Source organism: Trematomus bernacchii, unplaced genomic scaffold (assembly GCF_902827165.1).
Source record: "Trematomus bernacchii unplaced genomic scaffold, fTreBer1.1, whole genome shotgun sequence".
In the NCBI taxonomy this organism is placed as follows: domain Eukaryota; kingdom Metazoa; phylum Chordata; class Actinopteri; order Perciformes; family Nototheniidae; genus Trematomus; species Trematomus bernacchii.
In genome coordinates this window covers 6,578,073-6,598,244 of record NW_022988097.1, presented here as the reverse complement: position 1 = coordinate 6,598,244, position 20,172 = coordinate 6,578,073, and the positions used below count along the sequence as shown (strand labels likewise).

At 41.2% G+C, this 20,172-nt stretch overlaps 1 protein-coding gene across 1 annotated transcript; it reads right to left on the bottom strand.

Moving 5' to 3' along the window:
• Positions 1–550: 550 nt before the first annotated feature.
• Positions 551–19,118, bottom strand: sh3tc2 (SH3 domain and tetratricopeptide repeats 2). The gene is made up of 22 exons (XM_034121264.1): positions 18,780–19,118; positions 13,920–14,018; positions 12,702–12,827; positions 11,957–12,084; positions 11,665–11,770; positions 11,353–11,496; positions 10,373–10,574; positions 9,775–9,848; positions 8,662–8,857; positions 8,282–8,418; positions 7,458–7,508; positions 7,046–7,350; positions 6,522–6,716; positions 5,529–6,389; positions 5,218–5,438; positions 4,960–5,126; positions 3,690–3,867; positions 3,438–3,588; positions 2,989–3,111; positions 2,707–2,857; positions 2,227–2,423; positions 551–1,698 (listed from the first exon to the last, which is right to left on the bottom strand). The coding sequence occupies exons 1-22, from the start codon at positions 18,820–18,822 to the stop codon at positions 913–915; spliced, it is 4,641 nt and encodes a 1,546-aa protein (XP_033977155.1). The 5' UTR covers positions 18,823–19,118; the 3' UTR covers positions 551–912.
• Between the last annotated feature and the right edge of the window lie 1,054 nt (positions 19,119–20,172).

The following is a 20,172-nucleotide window of genomic DNA, read 5'->3' as shown; positions in this document are numbered from 1 at the left end:
GCAAACAGTTCAATTGTACGGTGGCCGACAGGTGCAAACACGTTACAACGGCCCAAAACATTTAAATTAGGAGAAACACGTTGCAGTTTAAAAAAAAACGATGCAAATAAAAAAAACATCTTCACCATCTTGCCAACACATGTGCCGCTGCACAAGGTGTGTTTAGGGTTTTTACATTTTTCGATTGATTTTGGAACATATGCTTGGAAAAAATATATACTGTGTTTAAGTATTTAAAGTTCTGTAATGTTATAAGGTTCTGTTATACTTTGTTTTCAAGGACGGTCATTTCAGAATAGTTTAACAAGTTTCTTCAATGAAAAATTGACCAATTATTTGGGAATCAGAAACCGTGGTGTAAACAAATAGGGTTTTCCCTATAGACTGCATAAAAAAGGATTCCCTAAATCCCATAGCTTTTTTCTGAATAGTATTTATTGTGTGTTGTGATTTATTCATGTGTTTTGCCTCATGTTGTTGTGCTTTGCCCCTTAAAGCCACCGTATGTCTGCCATATTTGATGCAACAAAAGCCCAGATAAACACGCAGCAAACAAAACATCACTCTTTATGTTTCAGTCATATCTTCCAGAGATACAAAATCATACATTTAGAAAACGTATATTACAAGCACAATAATAACCATAGAATATATTTTACAAAAGGCACATGCTTTAGAGTCACTGAATGTCTGAACACTTAACAGTAATCACATCATCTTTCCTACAATAAGTGCCATGTGACTGGAACGTTGAAGTCATGCTGGTCAAGAGAAATGTGACCAGACGGAGGAAATATCAGTAAAGAACATGAAGTGACTGTGTGCAGACATCATCTCAGTCAGTCCCACACTTATATCTCTGTGCAGTCATACATGCTTACATCTTTATCAGTACGCGTTAACAGTCTTTGTTCAGTCAGTATCACACCAATTGTCCTCAACACTGACATATTTTTCTGCATGCACATCTGTTTCCTTAGCGGTTGTGTTTTTTTCATTCTGAATATCAGAATCTGTGTTTTGTGCGTTTATGTGTGTTGTGATGTCACTTGTTGGATCTTCAGGTGTTTGGCTAGGCATGAAGTGGTCAGTATCAAAGTCCTTCCCGTCTGTTTGATTCCTGTTAGTTTGTAGAGTGTCAGTGGAGCTGCTGGAGTCTGAGATATGCTCCTTTGCTGTATCAAAGGACTCTGTAAGAATACTGTCACTGTACGACTGACTGCCGATGGTTTCTGTTTCAGACCCGAAGGCATTCATTAAAAGGCTTCCCGAATCAATGCTGTGTTCTATTTTCCCATTAGTGTCTGAACATCTATCCTCTGTGTCTCCATGGATTGTACAAGTTCTTGGAAAGAAGTTATCTTCACATTTTTCCGGTGTAGATATGATAATGCTGTTTCTCTTCACAGAACTTTCTGTACGTTCCTTATCAGCATTGGCGTCTTCTTCGTTCTGTCTACCAGACTGTGTCTCTGCATCCTCCATGTTTTTCTCAGCAGCGCCGTCCTCTCCTGCCAGAACTCTCTTCAGACTCTGTGCTCTGTCTCTGTAAACTTGGCACAGCTGAGCGTCGGGCATGTGGTTGCAGTGGATCTCGGCCAGCTTCATGTACACCACATACAGAGCCTCAGGGTTAGCTTGGTCCTCCAGTGCCGCCGCCAGAGCCAACTGGAAGTAGCCCACCGCGTCAAAAGAATCCTGGAGAGATACATAGGTCAGATTGAATCCTAATTAACATCATCTGTTTAAGTTAAAGTTAAGAACAGTGTTTTCGTATTTTGTTTGTTGATCAAAGACTGATTGTTATAGATTAGTTTGTCTGGAAAGGGCATGAAACAGGGAGAAGTACAGAGAAAAAGTCTTAAAACATTATTACATTTGTATGTTATCGTTTTCTATTAATTAATAAAGAATATGATTTTAGACATTTAAAATTAAACGTATTTGTTAAAGATGTAATATTATTATATTATAATATTCTTCATCATTCAATTTCAATAACTTAAACTGCAAATGAAATGTTTAACTTAAGTAAGTTTACTTTAGTTTTACTTTAAATATTTGAAAGGAAATATGATATGAGTAAATAAAATACCTTTTACCATTTCTGAGTGATTGTAGATTTAAATTGTTCTGTTGTATCTAGAAATCTAAGCAGATATCAGAAACATAATGTGGATATTTGCTCATGCAATGCAAACACAGAAATATAACTGTCTCCTGTACCTTCAGTTTGTGTAGTGTCAGATTGCCAAGTCTGCAGTAAATATTTGTAAAGTAGCGAGCCTCCTTAGGGTCCTGCATGACGGGCGGACAGAAGGACAGGGACTTGAGGTAGTAGTTTTCTGCCATCTCATACTGCTGCAGGCTGTAGTAGACTGTAGCCAGCCGGTGGTAGGCTGTCCTCTCATGCACATGCACACCTGAGGAAAAACATATATGGCGTCTGTTAGGAAAGTAGTTCAAAAGCTACACCATGGTTATTGAAGCAGGCTGAAGAATCTTTCCCTTCTGACAATGAGGACAGATTCTACTATAGGCCATACTTTTTATATTACCATATTTTATTCAATATGCTCCTTAGATATCTTTTTATTTTATTTGTTTTTATAATTTTCCTTATAGCTTTGTGAAGCACCTTGAGATGACGTTGTTTTTAAAGTGTGCTATATAAATCAAATGTATTATTATTATTATACTCTGTACCTGTTTTGCTGGCGACCTCCACAGCCAGCGTAGCGTACTGCAGAGCCTCCTCCTGCTCGCCCTGGTTCATTAACAGCTCTGTGAGTTTACTCAACAAACGGAACTCTGAGTGGATGTCCTTAATGCTGCGTGCAAAGGGCAGGCCGCCATCCTGAAACCAAACAATTTGTTAAATGAGTTCAGCGCTGGCCAAGACTTGAAATATAATTTTCTAGAATAGAAATAAACTCAGACTGCAAAAAGAAAGACTGCATCATGACATTGTGTTTTATTTGTTCCTACCCTGTAGAAAGGCAGTGAAGCCATTCTGTTCCTGGTGCCTTTAAAGTAGACGTCTCCTGCCTCCTCGTAGATGCTCATGGCAAAGTGATGATCATTCATCCTCAGGGCTGTCTTCACTGCTGCCTATATATGAGAGTAGAAGGTGAAACTAAGCTCTGTGTAATGTAAAGATTGTGAAGGACGTTAAACATTTGTATTCAGAAGCCCTGATAAGCAAGTGAAAAAAAGAACTTTCTGGGAAACCATTTTCTTAGTCTGATCCAAACCGTTGTTTCAAAAAAGCATTACAACAGCAAACACTTAGAGATATTGTCCTGACAATCTTTTTTTACAATTTACATTAGACTTAGAAAATCACCAGAAATCTTATTTCTTACTTGCTTCTCAGATCTTCTGTACATTTTTAAAATGATCTCCACCACATCTGTCACATATTCCCTCCTCCTCACCTGCAGGTACATATCAGCGAGCTCGTCCTCGTGGATGAGATAATAGATGCGTCCCACCTGTAGCCAGGTCTCTGACTCTTCCTCTCTCTTGCCCAAATCGATAGAAATCCTCAGGCTCTGCTTGGTGCAGTCCAGGGATTTACGTGATGATCTGCAAACCAGAAGTAAGACTGTTTTATCCAACAACCAAACATACTATGGAAAAGATGGGTTGACAATAAGATTGTATGGTAAAGGGAGGCACACACTCACCTTTCAGTGTTGAGGGAGAGGTAGAGGCTGCTGAGGATTTCCAGATACTCCCCCTCTAGTCTCTTTTCCTTCAGCTCTCTGGAGACCGACACACAGTGCTCATAGTAGACGATACTCTGGCCGTACAGCAGCATGTCAGCGTACAGCCGACTGAGCACCTTGGCCACCACCATCTGACCTATGAGAGAACACAACAAAGAAATTAAAACATAGTCATGGCTGATATGAATAGTGCATTTTATATTATCACAAGAAATGGCAAGATTCTATAAACAAAGTATTGCCATTGCATAATTTGTCCACCAGGGGATAGAAAAGCTTCAATTGTAAAATGTCACATATAAAATCTCTTATGTATTTACTGTATACGAAAGACAGTTAGCTTAGCTAACTTATCTTAGCAAAACGTCTGGAAACAAAGAGTCATTGTGTTTTTGATAGCTTAGATTGAGCTTCCGGGACTCACTGCCATGTTTCTACAGTAGCCCAGAAGTGACAAACCAAACACTGCTCTGGAAAGGGCCTGTCGCATATTTAAATTAAAGGGGACCTATCATGCAAAATGCACTTCTGTACGTCTTTTATACATGAATATGTGTCCCCGGTGTTCCAGGGAACACACCAAGTGTCAGAAAACACAACCCTCTCTATTTTCCTCCATACCCAAATCTCTAAAAAAGGGGCTGCAACGGATCTGATAAAAACTGATCCAGATTTGAACACTGTCCTGACGTCAGGACGGTGGCGCTACGGCTATTGGGCCAACTCCACCAATCAGGAGGAGACAGCCACGGACATTGCCGTTAGAAAGTGCTGGAGACGCTGTAGTACATATGCCAGGCCTGTAGATGGTGCTGTTCTGCCCTTATCTGCCCTGACAAACACAGAGCTAAAAAATATCAAATTGAGCAAAATGAGGCATGGCTAAAATGCATGATCTGTTTGGTATTTTGCAAAAAAAAAAAGTATAAATATGCCTTATATAGGTATGGTCCTACACTATATTATTCAAATATAGCATGATAGGTCCACTTTAAGTAAACAGTTACATCCTAGCTCATAAAGGGAGTGCTGAGCGGAGGGGTATCCTTTTGGTTTCATCTTCACCGCTAGATGCCACTAAATCCTACATACTGGTTATTACACTTTTGTATGTTTTAAATATACAAAATACATTATATTATTGGTAATCTTTAGAGGGACTGGCTAGCAGACATGAGAGAACTAAAACAACGAAAAGTTTGATATGTATGTGTTAACTTGTACTCACTGTGTAAGTTTCTGGCATGAAGTGCAATTAGTAGCCCCATTTCATAACACGCTCTGCTGTCCTGACTCTTCTTCCTGTCTCTGTAGCTCCGCCCCAGCCAAAGGTAGGTCTGAACATGCTCCTCGTCTGTGGGGCTTTCCCAAAGCTCCAGAAAAAGACGCAAGGATCTGGAAATACAATCACCATAACAATAAATACCTCTCTGTAAGCTCTTACTTGTGTTGAGTTCCCAGGAAGACGTAAACAATGATATCTGACCTGACCAAGAAGCGTTCCGCCACCAAAGATGCCCCCACATCCAGTGCCAGGCAGCCCAGGTTGGCCAGTGCCAGCGCCTGGTTCCTCTGGTTTCCACTTTCTCTTGAGATGACCAATGCAGAGTAGAGATGCCAGCCTGCCTCCGGGATGCGATCTTGCTGCCTCAGACACAAAGCCAAGAGGTTGTGGATCACTCCTCGCTGCGTGGGACTGTCTGTACCCTACAGAGATAACACACAGAAGAAAAGGTTAAACCCTAACGCTTCTACAAAAGCTGATGCACATTAATCCATGTGGACAGTTTTCTGTACCTGGAGGGATGTGAGCAGGGGCTGTAGGACATTCTGGGCCTTCTCAGCCTGGCCCGTCAACACCAACAACCACCCAAGCATCACGGAGGCTTCAAAGCCCTCCTCCTCATTGATGTGACCTCCTGTCTCCACAGCTTGTTGAGCACAGCGCACCGCCTTATCAAGAGCATCATACTGCTGGTAGACTGTGGCCAAGCCCTGACACAGGTCCCTCTGGGTCTTCAGGTCCTCCCCTTGCTCAGCAATAATCAGGGCCTGCTGGAGGTAAATCACAATCTGCGCAGGGAGCAGGGAAGTTCCCTCCTTCCAGCAAGGGTTCAGGCGAACAGAGTTCCTGATAAACAACTCAATCCTCTGGAAAGCATCGCCAAGGGAGTGGTCTTGTCTTGAGTCCAGGCTCAGGGAAGCCAGCGCTAAGTAAGGCATGTATTTACGATTATAGAGCCAACTCAAGAGCCAGTTGAGGTCCAAAGGTGCTATAGGACGACCCTCTGCGGTAGAAAGAGTCACAGAGAGAAACTGGAGTCGCTCGACGAAGGGAAGGGCATCGTCAGTCTTCCTGAGAAATAGGAAGAGGCTAGAGAGGAGGTAGCACACGCGAGCCTCCAGGTGTTTGTCCCCCATCACCACTGATCTCCTCAAGAGCAGGTGAAGAAGTTCTGCTTCGTCCGTAGAGGTGAAGGTGTGGCAGGGGAGACAGAGGAGCAGGGCACTGGCCTTCTCCAGAGTCTGGGGCAGTTTGTCAGTCATACGCTGCTTCAGGTAGACAGAGGTGAGGTTGGTGAAGAGTGCGATAAGGAACGGTGTGTCTGAGAAACTGTCCACTCGAACACTGAGAGCCTCCTCGTAGTACACACGGGCCTGAAGCGAGGAACAAACATGAATGTAAGAGCTTTATTCAGACAGATTCATTGAGGTTTGAGGAGTCCTCAGCAAGTAAAATGACAGCATAAACTTTTAACCTTTCAGTAATAGGAGACATGAAGAACCAACCTGGGAGAACTTCAGCTTCCTGGCACAGAGTCTTCCCAGGAGAAAGCATGCCCGTCGATGTGCCCAGTGCAAGCCCAACCTCTTGGCACACTCCCTGACACTCTCTAGGTAACCCGGTAGTTCGTCCTCAGTCTTACCACTAAAGGTCACCCAAAGGAAGGAATACTGCAGGTCGTACAGAGGCAGGAAGTCCTCCTGCAAGAAATAACAAGCAAGGAATTACAAAGAGTAAATCATGCTGTATGTTTTTGGTAAAAGAGTTAAAGGGAAAGACACAAAGGACACAAGAAACTCATAGTGTAAAATACTGTAACAGATCAACTGATGCTGGAGGAACATCATAATACCCAGCAGACCATGGGCTTAAAACAACTGCAAAATCAACAAGTCTCTCACAGTGTCTCAAATCCAAACCAAAATAAAACCAGTATTAAACTAAAAGCCTAGACATGTTTGCTTCCATGAAATCAAGATGTCAAGAAAATGAGAGCCTCTGTGAGGATTGGGATTTTGAATCTACAAACCTGGAAGTGTTCATGGTTGAGCAGGGTCAATGTGGGGTCACTGAACTCAGAGTCCTCCCCCTCCCAGCTGTTCTCCTCCACGAAGAGAGGCGGGTCTTCCCTGTACTCGTCCAGTTCTCTGAACGTGTCGACCAGAGTGAAGGACAGGCTCTCCCCCTCTCGTGGCAGAGGATTGTGGGACTGATAGATGGACAGACGAGGGGAGGAGTGGGAGAGGGAGGCGCGAGGAGAGGAATGGTACGGGGGTGTTCCTCCACTTTTCTCTGACATTACGCTCTGACGGGCGCCCGCAGAAACCTTATGATCTTTGAAGAAAACAAGACAACAAATTAAAACATTATTTTTCCAAGTCTTCTTAGTGCATTAGGCTTTAAAAGCTAGTCATTTTCTCATCAAAACTTTAAGACATTACCATGTTTTGGTCGGTTCCTAATGTACGTGAAGTCCGTTTCATCCAGTTTGTCTGAAAACATACAAGGTAAATCAATTTAAGCATACATTTTTCAGTCAGGATAGAGAATAAAAAATGTTAACCCAGAATGAATCGCTGACAGTTTTACTTAAAAAAAAGGAAACCGCAGCTTCAATAATAACATAACCAAATATGACCAGCTGCAGATGGGGTATTCAGGTCTTTTAAGTGAGTACATGCATACATTTAATGTATGTAAGTATAATTAGGAAAATTAAGTTAAATAACTAAAAGTAATAAAGGCAGAAAAATATCCCATGCGACTGTAATATATGATATCATTAGTTTTTTTATAACTTGTGCATTTGTGTAAAACCAGGATGTTGTAGTTGGTTGAGGTGGAGCGAATTTATGAATTATGAATTCATTATTATTTTTCATCATTAATCAATTGACTGTGTGTTTTCTAAACATTCAAAAAGTTATGAGAAAGGACATCGGGCTGAGAACGACACCTTCCCAAAACACTTTTTTAAAGCAAAGAATCCTTTTAATCCTTTTAACAACCCACGCTTATCAAAAGATTTTCAATCAGTCAAAATATTGATTTGTAAAGTAACTTAAGCTGTCAGATAAATGTAGTCAAGTAAAGGTAGAAAGTACATTTAAATAACATCAAATTAAAAATGAAGTACCGGACTTGAGTAACTCCACTAACTGACTTTTCTACACTTAACATGACACTTAATTGGTGGCACTACCCCTCCCTTAACCCCCGTTGCTCCTTTACCCCTGTTGCTCCTTTACCCCTGTTGCTCCTTTACCTAGCCTGTACACAGAGCTGATGTCAGTGGAGAAGAGTCTTTCCAGCAGGCTGCTGTCCCCCGCCTCAGAGCTGCAGGGCTTAACCTGAGCCAGACTGGCTCGCTCCTCCTCCGTCAGAAAGACCAACTGTCTGTCTCTATGTGAGGGAAACAAAGGCAGCATTATCACTTCTGCTGTCTCATCCGCAGACTCACCCCATCCACCCCGTCTGACTGCAGATACACTAAATAGGATTTCATAAAAGATCAGCACAAGGCTGTAAACAACAGGCAACTAATATGGAGTCCAGATAACAGAGCTTTGAAGTTTTAACCAAAACATCATCAGACCAGTTAGGTCAAACCATGCCATGTATTATACAACTACATAACATTCTTACAGGGGTTTAGAGTCCAGAGGCTTCACATGGGCCTTGTGTACGAAGCCGGTGTGACCTGTGGACGTGTGTGTCGCTATGAACACGGCCACACCTCGGACCAACAGACCCTGGATCTCCACAATGTCCCCCTGACTCAGCTGAAGCTCGTCCATGCCCACCGGACTGTAGTCGACTATCGCTTCACAGGAGCCTGTCACTGATGTATTTGATGAGGAAAAGGTTAGCACAAGCAGAAGTTATGAGAGTTTCAGGGTCAATATGTCAGAACATTGCAATATGACAATTCAGCAGTAATTTCATTTTTGTTTTGTTTTATTTCCTGCTCAAGACTTAGATATAAAACGATGAAGTAAAAATGCCTTTCACAAGTGCATACAGGTTGAAGCTACCGGTATATGCTTAAGCATATTAATATTGATTCACTGTAACCGTGCACTGCTGTGTGTTCCAGTAAATAGAAGGTAGTACAGTTTGATAGTATCCTTTGTATACAGTAAAATAGCTGACTTCCCAAACACAATAATGTAGAGAAGTTACGCTTTCCTTTCAGACTAGTCACAAAGTATTCCATCATAACATTATAATGCATGCAGACACCTAAAGGTGTCCATGAATGAGTCTGACTTTGGGTAAGTACTGCAATCCTTCAAAAACAATCACTACTACAACTCTAGTTGCAACCTTTACATAATTCTGTCTTTAAAGTATGGTCAACATGTTCCCAAACAGTTGTCTATTGACACAACCAGCAGACATTGAGCAACAGTAGCTTTCATTTGGAGATATGATTCTATATGTCAAATTAAGGTAAAATATTGATCCCTGGTTAGCTCTGATTTTGTCTCCAAAACCTATGATGGAAATATATTTCCCCAAATCAGCTTGTGCCTACCTTTGTTTCTCTCACTGTTTGGTGCTGAGAAAGTAGTGTACTATGAGTTTTCAAAGCTTTTTAAATAAAAACAGCTGCGTCTGACAACAACATTATGAAAGTGGCTTTTAGCAAATTGATCTCAGCTTCCAACGGTCAGAAGAGGAGTTGGTTTTAACTGGGTTCAGTGTACCGCACATTCTGTGGAATGTGTGAACATTTCGTAAGATAAATATTTGTACCTATAGAATGTTCAAATAGTTCCTTTTCTGCTGGCGAGTATCCAGCGTTGCCAGGGTACTTCCTCAGGAACCACCTGACCAAACAGGAAGTATAGTTTAACAAAACTATGCCAACTTATGTGGAAATATGTTTAACATCTGTATATTGCTGCTCTGTTCATTCAGCCCACACGGTATACAACAGAACGTGTTAAAGGAATACTTCATCCACAATATGACCATTTGTAAATACATTATTTAAGAATTAAATTATTGTTGAAAACTTTGTTTCACATACCTGTGAAACAGTGAACAAAGGGATACTCTTACACAACTCGTGAGGTATGATCAATGTATCTTTTGTCAAGGTATGCTAACTACTTCCCTAAAACATGCATTTTTCCTCAAATTTTTCAAATTGAAATAAAATGTCTTACTCTACAACTGTTAAATGTGTGGTTTATAGTTTTACTGTAGTTGAATGTATCTATTTAAATTATATTTTCTTAGTTTATTTTTTGCCGATGAGGAACATAATAAATATGTTTTTTTCACAAATTCACCGGGTGAATACTTGAGTAACTGACGAGGCACATTTCAGGAGCACAGAGAGACTCACTGATAGAAGGGGTAAGGCAGCGGTTGCATGGAGTTGACCGGCACCAGACCGTGGTTTCCTGTGGAGAGCTTTGTGCCCTCCCACATGTTGTCCTGCCCCGTGTCCCTCACCATCAGCAAGTCATTCTTATTGAACGCCAGCTGCTCTTCGTCATCCTCATCCATATCAGTTCTTGTAAAAAGCGCCTTTGCAAAGAAGGAACCTGCACAGAGTAGACTGAATCAGCCTCCCACATTAACATAGACAAATAAGTATGTGTGAATCATATCAAGTGTCAGTGTTTTTGATAGAAGCCACATCACACTTAAGTGAAACATCAGCAAAAGTGCTACAGCTTGTGCGCCCTCATTCAGTCACTGGCAAATGATGGATGTTTTATGTACTCCTTCTATTAAGTTAATGTAATTCTCATCACTTTTTGCAAGCTCTGCAGTTTTATTCCATGGAGCTTTTTGCCTCGGGGAAATGTTCGGGAGAAGGCAGTGACGTTTACCAGCCCGGAGGAAATCAATTCTTAAAGGTAAGTATTACATAGGTTATGCATTTGCAGAACACTCGTTTTATAAGTGCATAAGCAAATTGCAAAAATTCAATTCAGTTTTCATTTAATTCACTTGTACAACCCGATACATCAAATAAAAATCATTATAACTTTGACTTGTAATTAGAATTACTTTATGTTTGAGGACATTGGCTTTTTTAATGACAATAAGCTGGCCATTACCATAATTAGTCCAAAGTCATTTGCAGCAGTATACTCCTGAATCTCTCGTGGTGTTAATTGGGATCAGTGATCTAATGGCAGATATAATTAACCACTATATAATTATAGTGATCATTTTTAAGACACTTCAGAAAATGAGTTTCAGATAGAAGAAAATCTCACATTTACATTTTGAGATTGTAAGGAAACATTACCCTTTTCACTCTTTTTGTTAAAAATAAAAGTGCTCAAAATGAAGTAGCAGAAGATGACTGACCCTCCTGGAGTAACAGTCCCAGGTAGAGTGTGGCCAGATGTTCCTCGTCCACAGTCACGTTGATCTGCAGGTCACTGAGCAGCTCTGGGTCCAGCCAGAAGGACTGATCACACAGGAAGTTCTCCAAGCAGCGAGAAACATAACCTGGGAGAGAACACGTGTAAATCAGACCCAAACTAATACTCCCTTTGCTAATATCAATTTATCCTCAACAACAGAAATGTATTTAATGGTGATAATGACAATAACAATTTGTTGGTGATGTGACAGTCAATGAAGCACTTCAAAACTGTGTCATTTCAAAGTTTTTACCTGAGGCTAGATACGTTGAAAACTTCCAGATTTCCTCCACAGTCTTGAAAGTGAGCACGAAGCTGTCCTTCTCAGCATGGACAGACACCAGCCGTGCAGACAAGTCCTGCAGGAACAAAGCATCATGTTTCACTAACAGTAGAGCCATCAATTTCCATTCCAAGCACAATACATAAACATATCATATTGCATTTTATTGGTTCTTATAATACCATAATGCACCTTTGTATCCGTTATGATTTCAGAAGGATTAAGTAGTACAGTAATGTCTGCATCGTCAGCTCAGACTCACTTTAAAGAGCTGGATCACATCCTGGCTGTTGCTCTCTACCACTCGGAGTCGGGTGCGCAGCGCCTCCTGTAGGGCCCGGTCCGGATCCACGCTGGAGCGCCTCCTCCCAGTGAACAGCAGCTCAATTTCTACGCAAAACAAAAGAAGATTGCTGTGATCAATCACTCTGAGATTGATTATTTTTACTAGTGGAAACATACGGAATACAAACAAATCCAATGCAAATAGGCTCAGATGAAAAATTAGCTCAGCGGGAGGATTTATCATCCATTGTCACCCAGAAATAAACAAATAATGTGCGTGTAATCCTTTTTACCAATTCATCACACTTGCACAAGTCAGTTGTATTTCTCTGTCACTGAGTAAAAGGGAAATTCATCTGAAGAGAGACAAAACTTTCAAAACTTCATTAAAGATTTTACACAAGTGCTCGTATTTCAGCAAGATGCTCAGTGAGCATGTTAGTCCCAGGAGGAATAACAAAGCTATTAGGCTTCATACTGGACTCTCAGTGTTTCCATTTAAATCCATTTGAGAGGAAGAACCTAGGGAAATGTGATGGATGGAGCCAAACTGCTGATAGGGTAAAACATTAGTATGGAGATGTGCCTTATCTGTTTAATGCAGGGGAAATGCTTCTGTGTATGTAAGATAATTGGTTTAGCCTGGCTAATGTAAAAGCTAGTTTTTCAATACAAACACAATGCAGGCTATGGCCTATGGCGAAAAGCATCTATAAATATACCTGAGGAGAATTTCTCTCCGAGTGACACAGTACTTCCTCTGAAGAATGCCTCTTTCTTCTTCCAGTAGCTGTCAGGCTCCCCTCCGCCTTCACCTGACTCCACCATTGGACCGTCCTCCTTCTCACCTGCACAGGTCAAAACAACAAAATGTCAGGAGAAAAGCTTAGATTGCCATTTTTCTTATTCAACCTTCAAAGGAGAGCATCTATGTCCTTCTTTTATGCACCTTAAACTCAATCCAGTGTTGGTTAAGCCTGTTTATCCCAAACAGCATTTTGTATTTTGGTTGTTTATGTGTGTTGAATGTAGAAACAATTTTATCAAAAGGGTCATCACAAGTGCTGTTTAAAGTGTCCTAGACTGTCATGGAGATTAAATGGACATGTTACCAGATGACACATCTTAAGTAGTCTTAAGTAAGGTACAGAACATACTTATGTACGTAACAATCACACTAATTTGAACCCAAATCATTTTCCTAACTGCAACCAATCAGTTTTGTTTACCACTTCAACCTTGCGTGTAGGTGAGGTTTGCGCCATAGAAAGCAATATAATGGTAGTGATAATAACTGATAACGGTCGTTTAATGAGCTGATAACATCCAAACTTCCAATCAACGTTTAGTTTCTAAGTGGAAACAGTCAGCAGCCTGAGAGCCTGAGAAGCCCGGAGCGTACGTTAAGGTACAAGTCAGTGAAGAACTTTGATCATACGTTCAACTAATTAATGGATGATAAGGACAAGTTAGCTGTCATACTACAGTACCCAGAGAGGCAGAACTACGCGTGCTAGAGATTGTTACATTACTTTTAACTGACTATTTCAACTGTTTTTCTTTTGGCTACGCTTTTTACTATTAATCCACAACTCTACAGGCTTTCTGATTGAACTATTCATCCATTAGATTTAGATAACTATATACTATATAAAGTACCCCCACCACTGACTTTATGTAAGCTGTATGTCTTTATACATTAACAGAGTCTTAATAGTTTTGAAACCTATAAATATCAACCAGATGGATGCGTATAATAGCTGGGCATTGAATTATAGTGCTGACGAGCTTCCCCTGGTTTGTTCCATTGTGAGGGGAGGATGTCCCAAACACTTCCTCAGTTTGTGACCGCAGACAGCAGCTTTAATGAACCTCATGCCAAGTGTTGACTTTGTAGTAATCGTTTTTCATATTTGATTGATATGTTTTACAATGTCTACCTTGAGTCATGATGTCATTTCCTGAGAAGTGTACATGTGCTTCCCCAAGAGTATATGGTGGTTCCCTCCAAAGAGCATCCAGCTCAGCAGGAGAGATATCTGTAAAAAGGGAAACAAATCAGTACATGAACCTGTGGAAAAACACATGTAGTCCCCTTTACTTCCTTTTACTATCAAATAATTCACTGATTTTCAAAGCAGTTTAAATATTATCTAAAGGCATCTTAAAGTAAGAGTTTGTCATTTTGTATAATAAACATATTTCCTTTCTTGCAACAAAATAGATGACAACCTCAATACCAGTCTCCCGTTGGTATTATTTGTAAGTAGCTGGACACAGCAGTTGGTAAATTAGCTTAGCATAAATACTGAAACGACAGCTAGCCAAACTCTGTCCAAAAGTTAAAATTGGCAGAACTTCTTAGGCTCACAACATGGTAAACTATGAAAACAAAATGTCCCTTTTTATACAGGGGCTAGAAGCAGCCTAGACTCCAAGACAATAACTGCTCCTGTATGGGCCGTCAAAAAAGCCTCCATAAATAAGCTGTAGATGGGCTTTTATTGCTTATCTGCGAAAACGCCAAGATCAAGCCATTGGTTAGTGTGAGGAGTTATCAGGGTTTTGGGGTTGGGCGGGGGTACAATGATGTTGAACACACACAGGACCATCACAGACACACAACTGCTCAATATCAAAACACCTCCAGGCTCAGCCAGCTGCCCTGCTCCCGACACCTCCAACAGTCACATGTTGTCAGACATACAGTCACAGACCATAGTAAGGAACACATTGTTAACCAAAGGGTAACAAGGTAAGTAATCATTTTGATTAAGATGACATTTTTGCACATGCTTTGTCAGTGCACAAAACACAGCAGAACAGTATTATATTGATACAAAGCATTCACAACTGGACAATGGGGAGTACAACTTAGCAACACAATGCAACATGACATTAAGCCAAAGAGGACAACAGCCTATTCTTCACCATCCTACGACACAGAGCACATAGCACCCACAGGACTGCTTGAGGCGACACGAGCACAGTCATGCTGCTACAGGACAGAAACACACACCATGCCCTTGTTACCTTCTTGGCTAGGTGTGTTACCCATGTTGTTTCTAAGAGCTATATGCTCCTGGCTATCTGAATGTAGAAGTCATGACGGTACAGTGGTAACGCAGACAGAGAGCGGGCTGGGACAGACCTGTGAAGGAGGAGAGGCAGACTTTGATGAAGGGTCCACAGCAAGAGGAGTGGAGCAGCGGTCTGCAGCAACAAGACGCCATCTGGCCCAGGAGCCAGCAGCAGCTCCCAGAGATCAATGCCATCCCATCAGTCCCCCCCAGCTTCTTCTACAACAACAACTCGCTCTCTTCCTCTCAGTTGGACAAGCCCCGTTTCCCTTCCTATTCCTGTATTGCCTTTCCTGTGCTGCTCACTCTGTCTTTCCACAAGTTTACTGGATGTCCCACTGCAACTCTTATCTCCTCTTCTTCTCTATGTGTCTGCTTTCTCTTTCTAATCCCTCTGTCTCTTGCTGTCTCCATCTCCCTCCTCCCACAGCCTCCCTCTCTCTCTTCAGTAGCTGCCCAGTCAGTCAGTGAATGCACAAAGCACTCTCTGCGATTGGTATGAGTGTGTGTGTTAGTGTGTGGGGTGGTGGGGACAGGCCTTAGTGAGAGTCTACTGTGTGTTCCCTATGTGGAAATATGCACAGAATGTGTTGCACAAAGACAATGTGTGTGTGAGAGTGTATCGCTGAGCCACTGTAAAGCAATGCCACACAGGGACAGGCAGCAAGGTCACAGAGAGGAGGAGGGGGGGGGGGGAAAGTAGCCTGGTGGCAACGATCGAGGATCAGTTTATCCACAGTTCAACACAACTCAGCTCTCTGCCATCAGACGAGTAACAGATTAGATGACAGCATCGACCTACACTGTAAGGTCACCATGAGGAAGAGGATGGATCTAATATTGGATGGTGAGCGATTCCATGAAGGTGTAAAGTGTTCAATGCTTCGTTATGATGTACAAAACGACCAAATGTGGTGCCATGGGAAGTTCACAATGGTTGACTTCATGTGGCCTTTGCTATTGGAGAAGGAAATAGCCTATAATGCAGCAATGGCCCCCTTCAAAGTGTGAATTAAACTGATCAAGTTCTCCAGGCCACACATTGTGCAGAAAGGGGACTCCAGCTTGATGAAAGTAAACTAACCAAATTGGTCACTCTGTAATGCTCTACCACAATGTGTTCACTCAGTCGGAAATGAAAAGCCCAGTTAGTGCCAGATTTAAAAGCTCTTTTATGTGTTGTGTTCCTGACCTGGGTGCGTCAAAAGGATATGTTTAACAATCTGTAGCAGCCAACTGGAACACAATTCCCCTTTCTATTTGGTGAAGATCTCAAGAAAGAGCTGAAAGTAAAAATCTGCATTCGATACAAGCTGATAGGTAATATATCAATATCCTATTTGTGCTGAGAATACTATGAGCTCACTGATGAATACATGTAAGAGTTGGATACAATCTGAAGATCAAATTCTACTCTCATATAGTGCCTTTAATTTAGAAGATTTTGATTGAAACTAGGCTTATACAACACAGCCTAGCCTAGCCCATAATGTCTATGTCGGAGTATTATTTGTATGGAAATGTATGGCTACAGGAAATTGTTGTTGGGGGAGGGAATTTCCCTCTTTCTTTATTGTAGACTGTAGAGCACATCCCTGCTTGCTGCCCTGCAAACTGATTGTAAAGCTTTATTAATGTATGTGTTAAAGGAAATGGAATTTGCCTTTATGAGTCACTTAAGACATTAACTCAATGCATCTGAAAGCAGTGACGCTTTTTATGAGAAAGAGAGGACTGAATGCTCGTTTAAATGTGAACTTAAAAGCTTCAGATTTATCTGTTCATTTATCAATGGTGACCAAATTCACTTTAAATTGATACGCTAGCAATTTAGTCTAATCTATAAAGATAGGCGGTTTAGAAATAACGCTTAAAGAAAGAACCATTGCCCGGGATGTTCTAAACTCTAGGCTCCTTATAAGATTCACCCCCCAAAACTCAGGATTCATACATTTCCCATTGAACATGGTGAAGACAAAGAGGATGACACCCTTGTCTGATACCATGTCTCTTCATCTTGTTTCCGTGGCGGCTGACTGGACGTGATTTAATCTGTGCGTGTGCATCTTGTGAGGCAGAAAGCTGTAAACAGGCTGAAGGCGTGTCAGGGCATATCCTGAGACTCTTTAGACTCCCCTGCTTGTTTCTCTTAGAGCAACAGATTCTGTCTAATCTAATAAACGCACAGCGCTCAAGGCCGATATGTGCGGTCACATGGTCGGCCTTTGTTTGCACTACATGCTGCACAAGGGGCAGCGGTTGTCCCCAATGTCATCCACTTTAAAACATACAGAGATTGTGAGTAAAAACAATGCAATGCCGGTGATGCTGTGTATACAATAAGTCTCAACTCCCTCTTCACGGAACACATTAACACTGTTAATAACACTTCCTGTCAGCTGGAAGGTCAAAGTGTTCCTCTTTCCTCTGAATGACTACACACTGTGGTAAAGTCTTAGCAAGTTAGCAAATTGATGATTGAAGTTGAGACACAAAAAAGGTATGTATAGCCTGTAATGAAAAGCCCAATAATGACATAATACATATTAGCTTATCAGGGTTCCAATGGTTTAAAGCAGGTTAGAATTATAACTTTTAACAGTTTTTATTGCAAACTGGAATTCATTTTAAGACATATTTTACACACTTTTCTTACCCCTTTTTGGATCCGAGTGAATTCAAGAGACATTTTCTTTAAATGTTAAAGTCCTACTTCTCATATCTTATAATTCCTTAATATTCCCATACCTTTTATACATATAAATGCCTAGTTGTGTTTTTTTCATCTCTTAATTATAATAATGATAATTATAATTATTGTTATTATTATTATTTGTATTATTATTAATATTAACAGTATTATTATTAGTATTGGTATTATTTGTATTATTATTAATATTATTATGACTTTTATTACATATTATTGTATATCATTTTTTTATATTTCAATTGTATTTAATTGTATTGTTGTTATATAAAGCACATCTTTTTGTACATACTTATTTCTATTAATTTGCTTATTTTTCGAATTATTTTATTTCTCTTGCAATTCTCTTTGGAGCAACTGTAACGTGACTTAATTTCCCCCTGGGAATCTGATCAGACTCCATACAGTCTGAAACACAGCAAAAGCCTGGAGTGTAGTTGTGACACTCGCAAGTCCATGACAATAGCATTCAACCTAATAAGAAACACATGGTGTCAGCAGTGTCTGACTGGTCAAACACACGCCAAGCAGGGGTTGTGTGAGGTGTTTGGGACTTTGTATGTGTACTAGGTTTCGTAGATTTAGGATATGTGGTACAGTACATGAGTTAGCATGGAGTAATATGAGACAGGGGTTATGGACTCTAAGTTTAGACTAGCCCCCTGTTAGCTCTCTCACATGCCTGTGTGTCTAGGACAGAGCTCCCTGCAGGGAGATTCCCACACTGTTGCATATAGTATTTGTACAACACTGAAGGAATCATTGTGGAAGTATAATGAAAGAATGAAAACAGAGGTAGACTTCATAAATAATTCACATTCATTATGAAGCCACTAACAGAATCAATCACTAGTTTGGCAACTCTACTGTCCATCATATACTCTGACTGACAACAACTTTATGGTTATGTGACTAAGTACAAAGTACAGCAGTGTTAAACCTGCGAAACAGAAGAAAGTTTAGACATGGTAAGCCTTAGAAAGCAGACACAAGTAGAAAAAAACAGCTCTTACCTCTGTGTTGCTGCCAGCTCTCCCCTCTCAATTCATTCCTCATGTGTGTTGCAGAATGTGTGTGAATCTCTCTGTATGTGTGTGTGTGTGTGTGTGTGTGTGTGTGTGTGTGTGTGGTTTCACCGTTTAACTGGTGAACTGCATCTCATGACAGCTGCCAAAGGTGCTGTCATTCTCCGCTGTCAGCCCAAAAACACATATGAGTATCCAAAAAAAGATAGTAAGAGCGTGTGTGTGTGTTAGAGCGCTAGAGGCTATCCCAGACGGCATATCACAATGACTGAGGAAGTTTTGCTGGTAACTCCTCCCATGATTTCTTTGGGACAAGGGCATAGCCTCCCCTTTCTCTCTCTCTTTTTCTCACAAAACACACACACACACACACACACACACACACACACACACACACACACACACACACACACACACACACACACACACACACACACACACACACACAACCCCTCTCTAAGTCAAAAAGCCTAAGGAGACTTAACCAGGAAATATAGGTCAGTTTATTGCATTTTCTCTATTGTCAGAGCTTAATAACCCATGCTATAATGTGACACTACTTCCCATTTAGAATCACAACATTTCCTCATTCTACAACACCCAGTCGCACCAGTTTCCTTGACGCACCCGCAGCCAGAATTTGACAGGAGCAGATTGAAGCCACAAACAATCAGCTGGTTAGTCCCATTGTGGTGTCCATACCTGTTAAATCACTCATCCTCATTCCAGAGGTGCAGAGATTTCACTGTCCTGCCCTAAGAGCCCTAACAGCATTCCACTGTAAAGCCTAAACATTTGAAGTATTTCCCCTTATGTGCAAATAACAGCCACCTCTCCCTATTATTGACACTTTTCACGTTCTGGGTCAAGTCCATGTCTATATCAGTGTTTGGGGAGATAATAATCCCCAGGCCGGCATTGCTTTGGTTTCTTGTGTTTTTTTGGTGCCTGCTTAGTTAAATATAAACTCTGGAACTGATTGTGTGCCCCCCAGCCCACAGCTCACCATGACAAAGTCACCCTGCACACAAACTATCAGCCCTACTCCGAACATGTGATCGTGCAATTGGCTATGCAAGGCTGCAGGACACAGACCATTTATTCTGCTCTGTTTGCAAAAGACTGTGTGGAAGAGTTTGTGTGCGTGTGGGGCAAGGAAACAGAAGGAATGAGGGTGTCTTGAATAGCAACACATTGGTAATACTCAGAAATGGGTGGAGGTATCAGTGAAGCGTTGCAGTGTGGATGGTAGATTGAGCGTGTGTTTCAGTGTGTGTGTGTGTGTGTGTGTGTGTGTGTGTGTGTGTGTGTGTGTGTGTGTGTGTCAATGTTGTTGGACAAAGGGCAAGGATTGAGAGGGTTAGTGAAGAATGCATTCTGC